Source organism: Haliotis asinina, chromosome 6, assembly GCF_037392515.1.
Source record: "Haliotis asinina isolate JCU_RB_2024 chromosome 6, JCU_Hal_asi_v2, whole genome shotgun sequence".
Lineage (NCBI taxonomy): Eukaryota > Metazoa > Mollusca > Gastropoda > Lepetellida > Haliotidae > Haliotis > Haliotis asinina.
The window spans coordinates 38,702,298-38,720,895 of record NC_090285.1 but is presented as its reverse complement, the minus strand read 5'-3'; the positions used below and the strand labels follow the sequence as shown (position 1 = coordinate 38,720,895).

Here is an 18,598-nt window from a genome sequence, read left to right as displayed (position 1 = left end):
AGCCAAACATCTAACCTGTTATGCATGCAACGGACCATTTAATGTAAAATTGTACACTTTTCCTATTATTATGCATTTCCTGCCTCTGACAATTGATGCTTTTGTACTTTTTTGAAACTAATTATTGATTGTATTGTGTTATATTTGATGGAGCGACAATTACATAAGCGGTTGGCTTGTTGTGTTAATCCATATTCATGTTCTGTTTATATTTCATGAATAAAATATGTCCCTAAAGAAACATATACAGATACATGTACACATATAAGAAGCAAAGGTAACACAATCAATCCACGAGAATCAATCTGCTAAGAAAACTCAGTGTTATAGATGCAAAAGTTGCAGAAGTCGCAGAGTGTGCGTTAAGTGTGAAGACATGGATGACTGCAAATAAACTCAAACTAAATGATAACAAAACAGACATTCCCATAGCCTGTTCACCAGTCAACGGAGTTCAACTGAGTGTAAATTCACTTAAGATAGGTGAATCTCAGATTTCCGTGAGTCCTACAGTCAAAAACCTGGGTATCTTGATAAATTCTACACTGTCTATGGAGCCACACGTCAGTAACTTATGTAAAATCTGTTATGAGCATATAAGGAATATCTCCAGCATACGCCACCTACTAACAACTAATGCAACCCACCATCTTGTTAGATCTATGGTGTTTTCCCATTTGAAGGAGTGAGTGAGTTAATATTTAACGTCACATCGGCAATATCTCAGCCATATCGTGACGAGAACGTTAAATACTGAAATGAAATATATGGATACTATAAAAACCTGTCAACGACGGACAGTAAAACAACTAGAATATCACAATTGGGATTAAAACTAGTGTGGAATGTTAAAACTAATATCAATATTCGGACAATACAACATAAAACCTTTGCTGCCTGCATGGACCCTAGTTGGATTTACAACATCCCCTCAGCTTTCAGCAATTTAGTCACATCTAGCCAAAAATTAAAAATACACATATACTACGATTAAGAACAGTGGAAAGTTTAAATTTACTGTGAATGCTTTTGGACTTACGTACCCTCTCAGGAGGACAATAATTTTACAATACTTCAACCCCCTTGGAGGGTACAGCCACCAACAATTCAAGTTACTAATCCAAACTTCCAATAATTAAAATACATCTATTTACACAACATAACATTCAAAATTCCACCAAAAAATCAATCTCTTTTAAAAAACCAATAATTAAATATGAATTAACGCTAGTAAAAAGATCCTTCATTGTTTTAACTGTAAAATACTTATCCCTTGTGATGGAGAATTCAACACAGTCAAGCAGGATATGCTTGACCGTGGTTCTCTCATCACAAGGGATACAAAACGGAGGATCCTCACCTTTCAAAAGGTGCACATGAGTATATCTAGTATGGCCAATACGACATCGTCTTAAAATAACTTCTTCAAATCTGGACCGACAACCCAAGTAAGTGTAACCAATATACGGTTTTATTTCATGTAATTTATTTATACCTACTTGGGTGTCCCACTTCTTCTGCATCAGATCACGGATGTAAGTTCTAATGCTAGCTTCATAATCAGTGCATGGAATAAGAAGTGGTGTCACAGATTTGTTGAGTGCTGCCTTGGCAGCAAGATCGGCCATTGCCGAAATACCTACGTGGCTGGGTGACCAACCAAAGACGATGTCGTATTGGCCAGTGGCAAGATTATTATACAATGCAATAATTTCAATTAAAAGTGGATGTTTACAAGATATATTTTTGATAGCCTGAAGGCAAGAAAGAGAGTCTGAATAGATTATATATTGTTTACGTTTAGGGTGTCTTTGAATATATTTAAGAGCTGTTAGTATGGCGTTAGCTTCTGCTGTTAAAATAGCACTGTTATCTGGTAATCGAGAAGATATTGTTCTGGATCCAATGACAGTGGCACAAGCCACAGCGCCACCGTCCTTGGACCCATCTGTAAATAAGGATTTATAATTGCTATATTTATGTTTCAGTTGATTATATTCTTGTTTATACTGTTATGCATTCGTTTCTGATTTTTTAAAAGTCGTTAATGTTAGGTCAACTTGTGGCCTAACCAACTGCCAAGGAGGAGAAGAAAGAAGACGGGAAGGGGCTATTTTTTCCAGCTCAATGCTGACAGCAGAAATAAGTGGTTTTATTCTTAATCCAAGAGGCGGAACAAGAGAAGATTTTTTATTGTATAAATCCTCATACAGAGGATTGAAAACACAGTTATATGCCGGGTTTGACTGATTGGAATATAGTTTTGTTACATACTGTAAAGCTAATTTTATACGTCTCTGCTCAAGAGATGGTTCATCGGCCTCGACATACAGGCTGTCAACAGGTGAAGTTCTAAAGGAGCCAAGACAAAGTCTTAGACCTTGATGATGGACTGAATCTAATAGTTTTAAGTTGCTTTTGCAGGCTCCACCATAGACAATGGAGCCATAGTCAAGTTTTGAACGCACGAGAGATCGATATAGATGGAGAAGGGTAGCTTGATCCCCTCCCCATTTAGAATTTGAAACCACTTTCAACACGTCAAGTGCTTTCAGGCATTTAGTTTTAAGTGGCTTAATATGTGGTAAAAACGTTAAATGTGAATCAAAGATAAGACCCAAGAACTTGGCTTCCTTCACAACTTTAATGGCCGTCCCATCTAGAGATAGTTCAGGGTCTTTATGTGGTTTGTATTTTCGACAAAAATGTATGCAGTTAGTTTTCGATTTAGAAAATTTGAAGCCGTTTTCAAGACACCATTTATTAATCTTGTTTAAACACAACTGCAATTGCCGTTCAATGGTATGCATATTTTTACCACCACAAGAAATATTAAAATCATCCACAAATAACGATCCATCAATTGAATCGTTTAAAACTTTAGATAAACTGTTGATCTTGATGCTAAAAAGAGTGACAGACAAAATACTGCCTTGTGGAACACCCTGATCCTGATTGTAATGATCAGACAGGGAAGAACCCACGCGGACTTGAAATTGTCTGTTATTTAAAAATTTGCCTATGAATTCAGGCAAACGACCTCGCAAACCGAAATCATGTAAGTCTCTCAGAATGCCGTATTTCCAGGTTGTGTCATATGCCTTCTCCAGATCAAAAAAAGATAGACACAACATGTTGTTTATTAATCAGCGCGTTTTTCACAAATGATTCTAAACGCACTAAATGATCGACAGTACTTCTGTTTTTACGGAAACCACATTGTATATCTGTGATAAGGTTATTTGTTTCCAAGTACCAAACAAGTCGATTATTTATCATGCGTTCCATGGTCTTGCAAACACAGCTAGTTAATGAAATCGGACGATAATTGGATGGATCCGTATGATCACGTCCAGGTTTAGGTATTGGTACTACTATGGCGTCACGCCATGAAGGAGGAAAGTTACCCGATGTCCAAATATCATCAAAAATATTTAGAAGAGTTTCTAGGCAGGATTCTGGTAAGTGCTTCAGGATTTGATAATGTATGTTATCAGCTCCCGTAGCAGTGTCATGAGCTTGATCAAGAGCAGTATGGAGTTCATGAATAGAAAAAGTTTCATTATAATCTTCCCCATTATCTGAGTTGAAATTAATAGTTTTCTTTTCTTGTTGTTTTTGATACTGCTGGAATTTAGGTAAATAGTTAGAAGAGGAAGAGTGTTTAGCAAGGGTTTCACCCAGTTTATTTGCGATATCAGATTTCTCAGTAAGTAACTGATCTCCATGTTTAAGATGATGGACAGTAGATTTAGTACCTTTACCTTTAATTTTCTGGACCATGTTCCATACCTTGGACATGGGTGTCCGTGAATTTATTTTGGATACATAATTTTGCCAAGATTGGCGTTTGTTCTGTTTAAAAGTACGCCTCGCTTTAGCATTTAGAATTTTAAATTTTTAAATCTGCTTTTTTCCTTGCCTTCCTAGCTTGTTTGCACTGATCGTTGAACCATGGTTTTCTTATGTGTGGAACTACAGAGGAATTTGGTATACACTCATAAGGCTATGGAATTCAGTTCATCAGAAAAGCATTTAATAGCATCGGGAACGTCAATAAAACGCTCAGGTTGAAGCTTTTCAGCACACAGTGTTTCATATAAAGCCCAGTTAGCCTTTTTAAAATTTCGTCTTGACGATGGAGGAACATCAGATGGAGTTACAGCTTTTAATACAGTAGGAAAATGGTCACTTCCACAGAGGTCATCGTGGACCGACCACTCGAATTCATTTAGTAGTTCTGAATTTGTCAATGACAAGTCAAGAGCAGAATAGGTCCCTGTACCAGGGTGTAAATATGTGCTTGAGCCATCATTATAAATACATAAATCATTGTCAGAACAAAAGTCCTCCAACAATTTACCTTTAGTGTTTGTATTTACACTACCCCAGAGTGGGTTGTCCCCATTTAAATCTCCCATTATAATACAGGGCTTCGGGAGTTGGTCATATAGAGCCTGAAGATCAGCTTTAGCAAACGTCAAAGACGGTGAAATATAAAGAGAGCATAGCGTAAACGCTACATGTAAAGTAATTCTCACTGCAACAGCCTGCATGTTAGTATTAAGTGAAACAGGGCTTTGAATAACGTTTTGTCTGACTAGAATGGATGATCCGCCAGTGGACCTATCACCCAGAGGTGAAAAACAATGATATGCATTAAAATGACGAAGGTCAAATGTATCTGTTTGTTTTAAATATGTCTCTTGGAGACATAACGTTGAAGGTGTAAAATCTTGGACTAATAGCTGTAATTCATGTAAATTAGTCCTCAGTCCTCTGCAATTCCACTGTACAATATTATTGGAATAAACTATCTTTTGGGGGGATTTATTGGGGATCTACCCCGCACTCTTTTGGAGGGCGACAAGCTATGTGCCCTAGAATGGACGTTTTCAGAAACGTCCATGTCTTCAAGAGGCCCATATTTGTTGAACAATTGAATTCTATTTTGTGACCCTTTAGGAGCTCTGCCACTTTGTTGTTTTGAAGCATCAGACTTTGGTTTAGATTTGCTTTTAACAGTTTGCTGACAGTCAGCTGTCGATTTAGACTTAGAGAGTGACTGATATGATGATGGTTTGTGATCAGAAGACGACTTTGAGGTACTAGGAAGTGATTCCTCAGTCTGAGATGATATAGCAGGGTACAAAAGCTGTGGAGAATCGCAATTTACGCAGGTCAAGGTAGTTTGGCAGCCTGTGGATGATTTTGTTCTTTTTGAGCTTGACTCAGATGATGTTTTTGCTACTGTAGCATAACTTTCTGGAAGATCAGATCTCTTTACCATTTTTTTTGCCTCAGAAAAGGAGATATTTTGAGTAAACTTTATTCTGTTTATCTCCATTTGCTCTTTCCAAATTGGGCACTGTTTAGAAAATGACGAATGATCGCCTGAGCAGTTGGTGCATTTTTTGAAATCACTGTCACAATCTTCTGTTGTGTGTGTTTTCTCACCCAGTGAGCACACACAACAGCCAATGTGCAAGTATTTACACCGTGTCCATATTTCTGACACTTAAAACACCTAAGCGGGTTGGGGATGTAAGTGTCAACACTGATATTACAATATCCTGCTCTTACTGATTTTGGAATACTTGGAAAAGAGAAGTGGAAGAGATATGTGTTAGTAAGTTTTGTTTCTGAGTTTATCCGAGTTGTAAATCTTTAAACAAAAGTCACCCCTTGATCTTTCATTTCTGATACGATGTCAAACTCAGTCATATCTGCAAACAATTGATCTCGGTCTCTAACAATGCCTTTGCTTGTGTTCAGAGTCTTGTGTGGAGTAACTGAAACCTGGACTCCAACAAAGAGCTCAGTTGACAACAGGTTGGTTGATTGCTGTTTCCTGCTACATTCAACAAGTAGGGAACCTGAACGCAGTCGTCTGACATTTCGTACCTCACCTGCGATGCCATGTATACCTTTAGATACCGCAAAAAGGTGATTTGTCAAAAGTCTCGATCACTAGAAATCGTGGCCAGTATTCAAAGGACAGAATAGACGGTCGCAGTTCATCATCATCATTGTCAAGTTGACGCTTGTTTCTTTTAATGGGGGTTGTGTAAGCCATAGTTACTTTAATATGGTTCATCATCTGAGCTCCCCACCCACCACGGAGTATCACAAGGACAATGCTAAAAACAAGTGGGCCTCCGACTTGCAGCACCAAGGATACTCAGATGATATACTCCAGCAGAAGAATTATACATAATTGATCTACCAGATTGGCCCATGAGCCACCGCCTTCTGGCATAAGACTCTAGGCAAAATTTATATTATCATATTTCACAATCCACAAAGTTAGAGATCAATAGTAGTGCCAAGAAAATTCGAACAATTCAAAATAATATTTGTGCAATGACACATACATAGTCCATGTACAGGGCTTGGCATGACCAGCCGATTCGTCGAACCGGGCCCATTCGACCACCCGTCTAGGCGAAGTCAGGGCCAAAGTGGTGTATTGAGCAACAGGAACACGGTTACAGGTCCCTATTGCCCTCAACCACCAGGATCCCCTCCTCCGCCGACACAGGGCCGCAACCCACGGCAAACGGGTTGGTGGACCAAATATCCCCCCGGGTCCACAACGGGGGTGTCGGCGAGCTCTTGGCGTTACCCAGCACCCACCACGAGGAGGTGGCTCGCCACGGGTGGCTTTCCCATTTGAACTACTGTGACAGTTTCCTCGGGAACATGAACAAAGACCTGCTTTCCAGATTACAAAAAGACCAAAATGCAGCTGCAGCCAAAATGCAGCCAGATTGATCTGCAGAACCACCAAGCACAGCCACATCTCCCCAGCCCTCAAGCGTCTGCACTGGTTGCCAATCTCAGCTAGGATAGAATATAAGATACTCAGCATGACATATAGTTGTCTTAACAATGCGGCCCCATCATATCTCTCTAGTCTTGTCAGAAATTACGTTCCAAGAAGGACTTTAAGATCAGCCAATCAGTCAATGCTCGTCTAAAGACATATGGACACCGACGTTTTTCCAACTTGTCAGCTATCCACTGGAACAATCTACATGGGTCCATCAAAGAATCCCAATCAATAGCCAGTTTCCAGTCTAACGTAAAGACTTTCCTGTTCAAGAAGCACTACGACCTCTAAACGAACCCCTGTTCGTAAATATGTATATATGTGTCAGCGCCATGAGCAACCACTTGGTGATTGGATATAGGGCGCTATACAAATGGACTTATTATTTATTATTATTAAGTGACCTTACAGATTTACTATTAACATTATTTTCTTAAAACTCTCAATTGCGTAAATATTTATATGTGATTTCTCTCGTAGGACTCATAAGGCAATTATAAACAACATATACTATAATCAATATATATGTTAATCGAGAACACTCTTATCTGATATATAAGAGCGAGAATGCCTTGTTTTTAACCTAACAAATTTGTGAAAGTCTGGAAAGAATGACAAAGCTGCATAAAACTGTTAAATCTGGAACGTTTATGAAAACAGTAAATTTATATATATCACCACTTGTCTATTTTCAGACAAAAATCAATTATTGTTTTAAATCACACTTGACTGAATCGATATACAACGGAACAAACAGTGACACACCCATTAAAGAGGAATTTTGAAGTTGGATCAGTATACAGTATATACCTCAGGGGGAAAATGCATTTTAGGAACTTTTGGGGCACAAAGCAATCCATGCTGAATCCAAACGTGTGTGTGTGTGTGTGTGTGTGTGTGTGAGAGAGAGAGAGAGAGAGAGAGAGAGAGAGAGAGAGAGAGAGAGAGAGAGAGAGAGGAGGGGGTAGTTGCAGACGACAAATCGTTTGAAAAGAGAAATCAAAGTCTAACGTTACACACACGCCTGTTGTCAATCGGTAAAACACACCCTACATGTAATACACGCGTATCATGAAATTGTGTATGAACTTGGCTGTTAACTGTTGGCTTTAAAGAAGCCACATGAATGGTACTCTATACACATTGCCTTTAGTTACTATAGACAACAGGAGAATGAAAAGACTGACAGATGCTCAACGACACAACGTCATCGGTCGTTACAAGGGCGAGCATCGCAGCATGAGGCGGCAAGGCACTTCAGCGTGTCCATACTGACCATTTCAAACCTATGGACCCGATGCAACAATACTGGGAGTCTTAATGACAGACCCAGCTAAGGTCGAACTCGAGTTACCGCCGCCGCTCAGGGTTGAGACATCTTTCTGGCTGAGACATCTTTGTTCAAACACCACGGCCGCATCATCCACAACAATCTAAACCCTTCGACTGCGCGGAATCTGCGACTATTGGCGATGTGAACTGGAGTTTGCCAGACGACCAGTTGAACGTCACGTCGTTCCCTGCATCAACGTCAACGGTTGATCTTTGGAGCATGACAGTGCTCGACCTCACGTTGCACGTAATTGGCAGGAGTTCCTCCAGCAAGGCAATGTTCAAGGTGTTCATAGTTCAGGTGTTCTCGGTCATACGATTTGTCTCACACTGAACATCGATAGTATAGTGTTGATCGCGTCGATCACACCAGTGTAATTCGCCACATCAGACACTACAAGAACTGCGCACAGCACTTCAGTGAGTGAGTGAGTTAATATTTTACGTCACACAGGCAATATCTCAGCCATATCGTGACGAGAACATTTAACGCTTAAATGGAATATATGCATATTGCAAAAAATTGTCAAAGAAAGATAGTACAACAAATAGAATATCACATGGTTGGTTGCCACACGGTTACCAAGTGCGCAGATCGATGCTCATGCTGTTGATCACTGGATTGTCTGTTCCAGTAGTCCCTAATGGATTCCGCGGCAGTTTTTTTTAAGAATTCCGTGGCAAATTCAAACAAAGTCTGCACCCCAGTTTTCAATATTCTGCAAAGTATTCTGCGGTTAATACATTTAGAAAAAACAAAACAACATTATACAGACCTTCATGGTTTAATTCTCAAACACAGATATAAAGTTAAGTCGACAGTACACATCACATCTTGAGTAAGTTTGATGACAAAGCATTCTCACCTTTTTCTGTGTTTGAGAATGAAAGTCATTTCTCTCTCAGTTGTAACTTTGATGCAGACGAACAGCTTACGATTTCATGCAAACAACAGTTTTATACCTAAAAGAAATCTAAAATAATATCAGTTTTCAAAATGATCGATTTTGAGAATGTAATTGCAGTGTCAAATTCATCTAATATTATTTGAAAGATGCCTAAAACGGACTTTATTAATAAACTATCTTTAATCATGATTATTTTGAAAATGTTGTCACAACAAATATGTCAGTAGTTTTTATGCGTGACCAATCCTACTTTTGACATTAACTCTACTTTTCGGCTGACAGCCAGTTTTCACTCAGTTTTTAAAATAAGCAAATTCTGCGGCAGAAAAGTGGCAAATTCTGCAGGGATTCTGCACGAAAACGCGTTTTCCGCGGACCAGACGGTTTTTCTTCTTCATGGTAAGGTAAATTCCGCGATTTTTTTCTGCAACCGCGGAATCAAGGAATCCGGGAGGGACTGTTCCAAGACACGTTTATTTACAGACATATCGCTAGAATATATATAAACTCAGTCTTAGTTATAGAACAGTTTCTCTGTTAAAGTTAACTTCCGGGAGTTTAAGTTCCACTTTGGCTGCTTGGTCAGAGTGTGCGCTGCCAAACATGCCTACATGAGCACAGATCCATGTGAGTTCTAAATTTTTTGCCTAATATGTTATCCTCATAGTATTTATTTATATATTTATTTATTTATTTATTTATTTATTCAAATAAATAAATAAATGAGTGAGCTGGGCATCGAGTGTTGTTGCTACGAACATCAGTTCGACAGTGAAAAGCGACTGGTTGTGTGGGAGACTGCATAATTTTGTTTGTTTGTTATGTTGTGTGCGTTCCGATACCTGGGTGTTTTGTACCCAGCTCAAATTATTCCTATGTGTACAGGAGTCACTAATTTGGTCAGCGTTCAAGTATCTAAGCTAGTACTGTGCTTTTTGGCAATGTGCGTTTTTGTTTGTTTGACCCGTGAAGGCCCCGGGGTAGAACAGGCCTTCAGCAACCCATACTTGCCATACAAGGCGACTATGCTTGTCGTAAGAGGCGACTAACGGGATCGGGTGGTCAGGCTTGCTGACTTGCTTGACACATGTCATCGGTTCCCAATTGCGCAGATCGATGCTCATGTTGTTGATCACTGGATTGTCTGGTCCAGACTCGATTTTTTGCAGACGGCCGCTATATAGCTGGAATGTTGCTGAGTGTGGAGTAAGACTACTCACTCACTCACCCCAGACTCGATTTTTTCACAGAATGCCGCCAAAAAGCGTGAAACAACCAGTCAACCTTTAAGTCTTATACATGTATTAACATGCATTTATATATCTTCCCTTTTTAGTGTAATGTAATAAACCAAACCATTATCCCGTGACAGGATTAATCAAGCATTTGGTTGATAATTATTATGCTTTTATCAATACTCACAAGCAGATTTGCGATATCCTCAAAAGAAACAATTACATTCAAAGAGGTAATTCCCTCAAATGGTTGAGAAAACTAGTTATAAACGCACGGAGATAAGACAGGTTTCGACGTATGTATAATGTATGCATATACCTCAGGCATATTTCTCAGGGTATATTTGCCTTTCAGCTTCAGGTGGCAATCAGGCGGAAAAGAGGAATTCAGAGCAACTGGAACTTGAGCATATGAGAAAGATCGGTTGGATTACGATGCTCTTGAGACTGCTTCCTCTTGCTGCATTTGGGGCATTGATTCTAATATACAGATAAGTCTAATATACAGCCTAAGTTGAACCATGTTCACAAACGAGGCTAAAGCATTTTGGTTATGGAAATTATGGTTTCACGCAGTGTTCGCCTATCATCCTGAAAAGTTGAAGCCCTTAGGACCCAGAGCCATAACATTTATGGGTCCTGCCTCCGATGTCCCCAAACAAACTTAAGTCTCAGTTTTGACTTAAGTTAAAGTTTGTACTCAAACTTGAGAAAATATCTTTTCCAGAATGTACTGAAATTGATATTACACTGAAAAATAGAAGACAGTTTGCTATCTGTGAATATATTGCTTAAGATGTTTGGGATTTTTTAATTTTAAAAATGCAGCTGAGTTAAAATTTCATCTGTTTCAAATTGTCAAACTCATTTTGAAATTTGAGTAAAACCTTAAGTTTCGAGAAATCGGGGCCCGGTCAGAATGTGTAGGCCTCAGCTCTGTGTTTTAACTATAACACAAGCAATTCAAAGCAAGCAAAACACTTGATATCTAACACCTTTAGTTAAATTTGAGCTTAATTCAACTCAAGTGACTGGTCTTGTTTTGCAGTGATCAGAACTTCATTACTGATGGGTTAAACGAGTTGCTGCCATATCTGATCCCAGCCGGCTCTACCGAAGAGGTGGAGAATTGCAAACCTATCAAGTTTGGGAATCTTACACACTCGAAACATAAGGCACGAAACAGCACAAACATGACTCTACCGTTGGTGGAGTCTAGGCATCAACTCAAGCGAATTGGACGTTATCGTTCCGACGAGAGAGTTGTCGCCGTGCTGTTTCAGAAAGTAAACAACCCTTTGAAAACGTTTTCTGTCCTTGAACCGGCTCACCCAGGAACATGTGTAAAGGGAAGTAGTCAGAGAGCCACGGTGAGGGAGAGTTCGAAGCAGAAGCATTGTGTTCTTGCTACCAATGCGGGTTTCTTTGACGTAGACACTGGGGAATGTTTTGGTAAGTAATCGTGAAGGGATGAGGGGTGTAGTTTTGCACTTGAGGGCAGCATTGTGAATCACTCGCTCAAATCGTTGGAAATCATATACGCTATGTCATCTGTATTCTGTAAGATGGATAACAGATTCAATCTGTGAAACTGATATTTTTGGAATATATCTGTCTTTGATGCTGAAAACAACAATTCTACGAACTTGTTTTCAAATATCAATGCCTGAGCCTAGCTTGGGTGAGCTAACAAGACTAGGCACAGCCTCTTTTACTCCAAAAATAGGCAACCTTGAGACAAACCACACCAATCAGACAGGATTTCAACAGCGACTGAATTACACAAGCTGTCTAGCAATCAGAGATGATATACATGGATACATTGACCCTCTGTTATGGACTTTAGTAAAGCTTAATATCAGCCCCCAAAAACAACACGAGGTTCAAGGGGTGGCAGAAACAGAAGTACAAAAGATTGTGCTACCCTAATTCAACATTGTGGTGAGTTTGTCAATGTTTCCAAAACCTCTGTGCCCCATAATTTCAAATTAACTTTGTTTAATGTTCAGTCTGTGAGGAACAAACCTTTCATTCTCAATGACTATATCCAGGGTAATATCACTGATAGCCTTGCGATCACAGAGACGTGGCTGACGGAAAATGATAATCTGTTACAGTAAAATTAGTACCAGCTAATCATGATATAGTGCAATTAAACAGAGTGGGCCAGTGAGTTAAAATTCGTCGTCACATCGGCAATATTGCAGCCACATTGTGACGAGGACAAGTAATAATGACATTTTAGATCAAGAATATAAGAAACCAAAAACCTGTTGACGAAGAACAGTAAAACAACTAGTTTAAATCACGGCTATCTATTGGTCGATAAACTAGTAATTAAATCTAGAACAGTTTAACTACAGAGGACAATACAGCATGAAAAAGGGCTATAGACTGCCAACAAATGAAGGTAGATCACCACACTAGGGACGTATGTAAACAGATCACACCGAAGGGGTGTGGGTTTGGCGTTTATCTACAGTCTTTTCCTGTGAAACGCAGCAACTCTGCAATATTGAAGTCATTTGAAGATGTTACATGTACGTGCAAAGTAATGAGTGATATGTTGAGGATAGTCGTTCTTTACAGACAGGAAATGCACATAAATGAATCACCAGGGACGTAAGCATACCTAATTTTGCTAAAGACATTGACAGTGCTCAGCTAATGGTTTGTGGTTCCCATGTTACTGGGGTTGATGCGAAGACATACCCGTTGAATAAATGGCACCAAAATTAATATTTTAGACTTACATGCACCACTCATGTCACGAACGGACGTAGTTTGTCCACACACATGCTGGCCCAACGATAACGTACAGAATAAAAAAAACCCAGTGGCTTGTACAGGGAAACTCGCAATGTTGTTAACAAAACCCAATCAGTGACAAGACAACAGTTTATACGAAACAGCTTTGAAGAAAACAGAAAAAAAATCAAACAATGATGAACAACCTGCTACGACGAAAATACAGTCATGTTTCCCTGAACGTGAAAACCAACTGACGTAGAGGACAGATTTGCAAACTTCTTTCAATGCTAAAACTGAAAATCATCGCTCGGACTTTGAAGTGGAAAGTAAGGATCTTTTTGTAGCGTCTGAGGAACATTCTTTCAATAGTGATGCCTTGGCCTGTCTTCACTGTGCGAAAACAAGAAGAACCGTTACAATGTGTCTACAAATCAAATAGTAAACCATCTGCTCTGGATGTGATACCAACGTGGCTCCTCAAGCGGACACAAAAGCACATCGCCACACCCTTACTGGATATCAAGTCTGGCCGAGTGCCAAAGAGCTTCAAACAAGTATCTGTGACTCGTGTTCTTAAAAACATCTAACCATGACCCAAACTAGATGAAAAACTCATGCCCGGTCTCAAATCTATCATTTATTTCAAAATGCCTTGAGAAAATTGTACAAAGCAACCAGCTCTTACAACATTCAAGTCTGCCTATAGAAATAAGTACAGTACTGAATCCGCACTGGTATGTGCTCACGGTGATATCGTGTCAGCAATGGATCAGCAGAACATCACATTTTTTTTCTTCTTTTATATCGTCCTGCAGCATTTGACACTATCGACCACACTTTCGTCCCCCATCGACTGCAGACAAGACTTGGTATCACAGGAACAGCACTGGAGAGGATACGTTTATACCTTTAGAAGCCAGCATGTCAAGATCGGTGATGTATCTTCAACACTCGGACAAATGGTAGATAGCGTTCCTCAAGGTTCGGTTCTTAGACCCATGCTTTTCAGCCTCTAAATCCTTCCCATCAAGGAACAGTGTCAGGGATCTATGCAGATGACAATCAGATTTATGTATCCATCAAACCCCTGTGACACCACTTCTTATCCCATGAACTGATTGTGAAGCCGTTATTAGATGTTATATCCGTGATCTAATGAAAAGAAAAGGGACACTAAAGTAGGTACACATAAATTACATTACATAAAACCGTACATTGGTTACACCTGCCTGGGTTTTCAGTCCAGATTTGAAGATATCATCATGCCACAATGTCGCATATCCTGTTTGACTGTGTTGAATTCTCCATCACAAGGGATAAATATTTTAAATCAAGAGCAATGAAGGATCTTTTTAACGATATATGGTCTCACTTAATTATTGCATTTTCAAACGTTTTAAATGTGTTGTAACGATTTGTAAATGTATAGCTATTATAGTGTTGGTAGCTTAGATTAGAAACTGAGATTGTTTGTAGCTGTACCCTTAAAGTATTATAAAATTATTGTCTTCCAGAGAGGGTAAGTCCCAAAACCTTTGATCTAAATTTACCTCTACCAGGTCTTTAATTGTAGTGTTGTTATTTTAATTCTGGCTAACATTTCTTACAATCGACAGTAGCTGAAGGGATGGTGAAGGGTCCAAGCAGGTAGCAAAGGCACTGTAAGTCTCAGTGGTCCCTAGTATGGTAATCTACCTTCGGTTGTTGGCGATCTATAGTCTGTTTTTATATTGTATTTTTTCTATAATAAAATTGTTTTGGCTTTCATTACTGATTTTATTTTACATCTTTGATAGGCTAGTTGTTTTTTTCTGGTCATTGACGGTAGATATTTTGAATTAATTACGCTATACCATATTTTCTTCGCTAGATTGCTGTAGTATTGTCGATGCGATGTAAAATTTTAACTCACTCTATCACTCATCTTTCCCTCGCCTGTGACGTGCTGTTTATGTCGTCACTGACAGTGATCACGTGACTTGGATGAGCCAGTGAACTTTCCTTAACCCTACACCATAACTAGTGTGTCAGATCTGCAACCCAGATTACGAGCACACCCGATGTCTATTGTGTATTCACAGTTATTTCATGTTATTTTTTTATATATTGTCTTGTCCAAATAGTGATATACGTTTTACCTTTCCACACTACCTTCAAATTGTAGCTGTGATATTCTAGTCGTTTGACTGTACTTTGATGACGGTTTTATGATTGTACATATCTTCTATTTCAGTATTAAATGTTCTCGTCACGATATGGCCTAAATATTGTCGATGCTGCGTTATTTATTATTTATTTATTTAAAAGGAAATATACATCACCTATTCCAAGAAAACAGAAACAATGATAATTACGAAAAGGTTAAATCAACGGGAAAGTAGTTTGACTCTATATTTCGAAAAAAAATATGTAATGATTCGAAAAGATGTACTCGAAATCTCTATTTGAGAAAAGAGTAAACCTCTCTAGGCATCATGCATTTCAGGGTAAATTGTTTGTGGTTTAGAACGATGCTGTCTGGGACATGTTATATACTCTGGAACAAAACCATCCCATATCCCTCCGCCTTTCGTTGACTATGTTTTTGTATGTTATTATTTCTTTGGAGTAGACTACAACTATATCTTGTCTGTTTCCACCAGTTTATGTCCGATGTTGCTTTAAATGATGAAACACACGCACATGCACACGCACAAACATGAATTGGAGCAATATAAACGACGTAATTCGAGCTGAACCCGTCTCAACCCAACCCTGACTTTTTCACAGGTAACGTTTACAGTGATGGAAGATTGGTCAGTGACAGTGGTGGGGTGCGGAATGCTCACTTTGGCATCACTGTAGACGGATACATCTTCACAGGGTATGTCAGACGCTAGAAGTTTTGGATACTGACACCTATTTTGTGTTGGTCCATAGTTGAGTCTGGTTGCTCTTGAACCTTGTTTTCCTGTTAGAAATATTAGAAATATTCAGTAATGATTGATCAAATCAAGCCTCAATGCCTCATTGGTATGGGATTGCTATTTGTCAACATTCATTGTCCACGATGCTTCATCGGACAACGTATCGGCTATCATGTGAAGTTCCTCTACGGGGCGGGTGAATAAGGACATTCATTGCCCATTTGACAACACGAGCCCAAAATAATTATAGTAAATCTGCAAAACTCTGTTGCATTTCTGTCCTCTTGACTTACCGCCATTTACCACATTTAATATCTAACCAGTGCCAAATTACCACATCTGTGTTGTGGTGGTTAGAACGAAAGGTCTCGGGTTCAATCCTCGGTCGCTCCATACCTAAAAGACCTTAACATATGGTATCAGTTGTTCCGCTCGGCATTATCGGTTAAAACAAGGACCAGTTAAAACAAGGACTGGTTGGCTCGGAGCATAATGTGTCTGAGTAGGGTATCCATTCATAAATGCAGCTTGGTATATCAGTGAGCCAGGACTACAGAACAAGCTTCAGTCTGGGCTGTAAAAAGAAGCGGCCACACAAACATGCATGCATGTCGTCAGATAAGCCAAATATTCTAAAGTGCGACGTTAAAACTCATTCCACTTCAACTCAATGCCAAATTGTTCAAGCACGTCAAGTGTCGTCGGCAAAACAATAACGCTATCACTGAACGAACGAAAGACCTCTGCACGTGACATTAAATGTGACATTTTGACCCACAAATATGCTTCTTACATTAGTCTCACATAACATGCAGTTCAACTTCCATGACAAAGCGTGAAAAACCTAAACGAGTGCCTGCTGTGCGCCGCGTAGGGAATCTGAAGCAGTTAGAGTTATATATATATGTGTGTGTGTGTGCGTGCGTGAGCGTATGTGTCTCTGTGCGTGAACTTTGACAGCAAACTTTACTTCTCGTTTGTTTATTGTTTAACGCAGGGATAAAATTTGTGTATTGTCGGTTTGTAAATAATCTGATCCAGATGATACAGTGATACGATGGCATGTGTGATCCAAGTCAGCAAGACTGACCACCGAATCCTTTTTTGTGACGTCTCATCCGGATTTTCATGGGATTTCACTACATTACACGTGTCTTTATAGTGTTTAAATTGATTGACTGACTGATTGATTGATTGATTGATTCGATATAGAGTAATTATTGAATTGTTTAAATAAAAAGGAAATTTCTTTTGTTGGTGGATATAAAGAACAAATGCACAGATTATCAGTCCTGTGGAGAAACTCCACATGACAACAGATGTGTGTTTCTCTTAAACGGCTTCAGTACAACTTCAAACAGCTGTTCATCAACTCCTGTTTTGTTTTAATCCAAGGTAACTAGATTAAAACAATTTTTTTAAATATTTTGTGTACAAAATGGTTAAAACGTTTTCATTTCAAATTCTGTAAATACGTTTGTTGTGTTGGTATATATATTCTTAATTCTGCTGTTAGGTACGATTTATTTGATGATTATTACAATATACATATATGTCAACATTACAATCATTTCCATTTACAGGTATCTGTCAGAGCAGGATCTGAGTTCACATCGCTTTACCCAGTTAGTTGGAGGCGTTGTGTGGCTGTTGAAGGATGGGGAGATCTATGTGGACGAGAGCATCAAGACAGAGTGTTCAGCACCTACTACAAGCATGCCTTTCATTATTCTGACCTTATGCTCTCAATAGCCGCATATGGAAGCGTCCTAGTGCCAAAGCCTGAAGTTTTTTATCTCCTAATTAGGACTTAATATTTCCTAATTAGTACTTATTATCTGCTAAATTAGGACTTAATATCTCCTAATTTGGACTTATTAGAGTTTAGAAGTTTGCACTGGATCGGAGCAAGACGATTGCTTTCGTTGTCTCAACCTTGATTGGAGCAGCGTTTTTAACTGGCAGTGGGTTTCATTAGTCTGCGTCATAATAAGATGAGTATGTGGACGGCATTTTCTTTTTAATGACTAACACAACATTTCTGGGCTACTTCTTGCCCCTTCTTCAGGTGGTAGAGACAGGAGTACAAGACATATTATATATACCTTTATTTGCAGGAAGAAGACGATAAGTACATGTATATACAAACATTTCACAGAGGACAGATCAAATGCAGTTATTAAAACAGTGATAGCAGGGATAAAGTGAAGCCAGTTAACAGATGTGTACACAGCAGAGTGATATAAGCCTGAGGTGTGTATGTGTATACAATCAATGAGGTGGATGAAATAGACGTTATATAAACAATGATGATGGGGAGATGTAATCACAACAGACAGATATACAGCTGATTAAATGACATCAGGGGTGACTTTTGTGATGTTCAAGGCACTGGGGAGATATACACATTGATCTCTATACCCTTTGGGTTAATATCCTGATGTTGATGACTTCTAGTAGTTTTCGTTTGCGTCAATCGTGAACGTTGGTACCTAGGATGCTGGTCTGTTGCCAGTCAGTGGAATGGATGGCGTTGTTTTGAGATGTCTAACTTGTCTTAACATTGCCACGAACTGTTGAAGCTTGACAAATGATCGGATTTAGCTTATTGAATACAGAGTCACTGATTTCCTT

At 39.1% G+C, this 18,598-nt stretch overlaps 2 protein-coding genes across 2 annotated transcripts in view; one reads left to right on the top strand and one right to left on the bottom strand.

Moving 5' to 3' along the window:
- LOC137287018 (uncharacterized) overlaps nt 1–18,598 on the bottom strand; it is a 70,675-nt gene that overhangs the window by 26,580 nt on the left and 25,497 nt on the right. The gene's annotated exons all lie outside the window — the stretch shown is intronic.
- Nucleotides 1–18,598, top strand: part of LOC137286665 (N-acetylglucosamine-1-phosphodiester alpha-N-acetylglucosaminidase-like) — a 31,320-nt gene that overhangs the window by 7,392 nt on the left and 5,330 nt on the right. Inside the window, exons 2-4 of the mRNA XM_067818640.1 lie at nt 11,356–11,759; nt 15,828–15,921; nt 17,548–17,665. Coding sequence (XP_067674741.1) covers nt 11,356–11,759; nt 15,828–15,921; nt 17,548–17,665 — 616 coding nt within the window. The remainder of the gene's footprint in view (nt 1–11,355; nt 11,760–15,827; nt 15,922–17,547; nt 17,666–18,598) is intronic.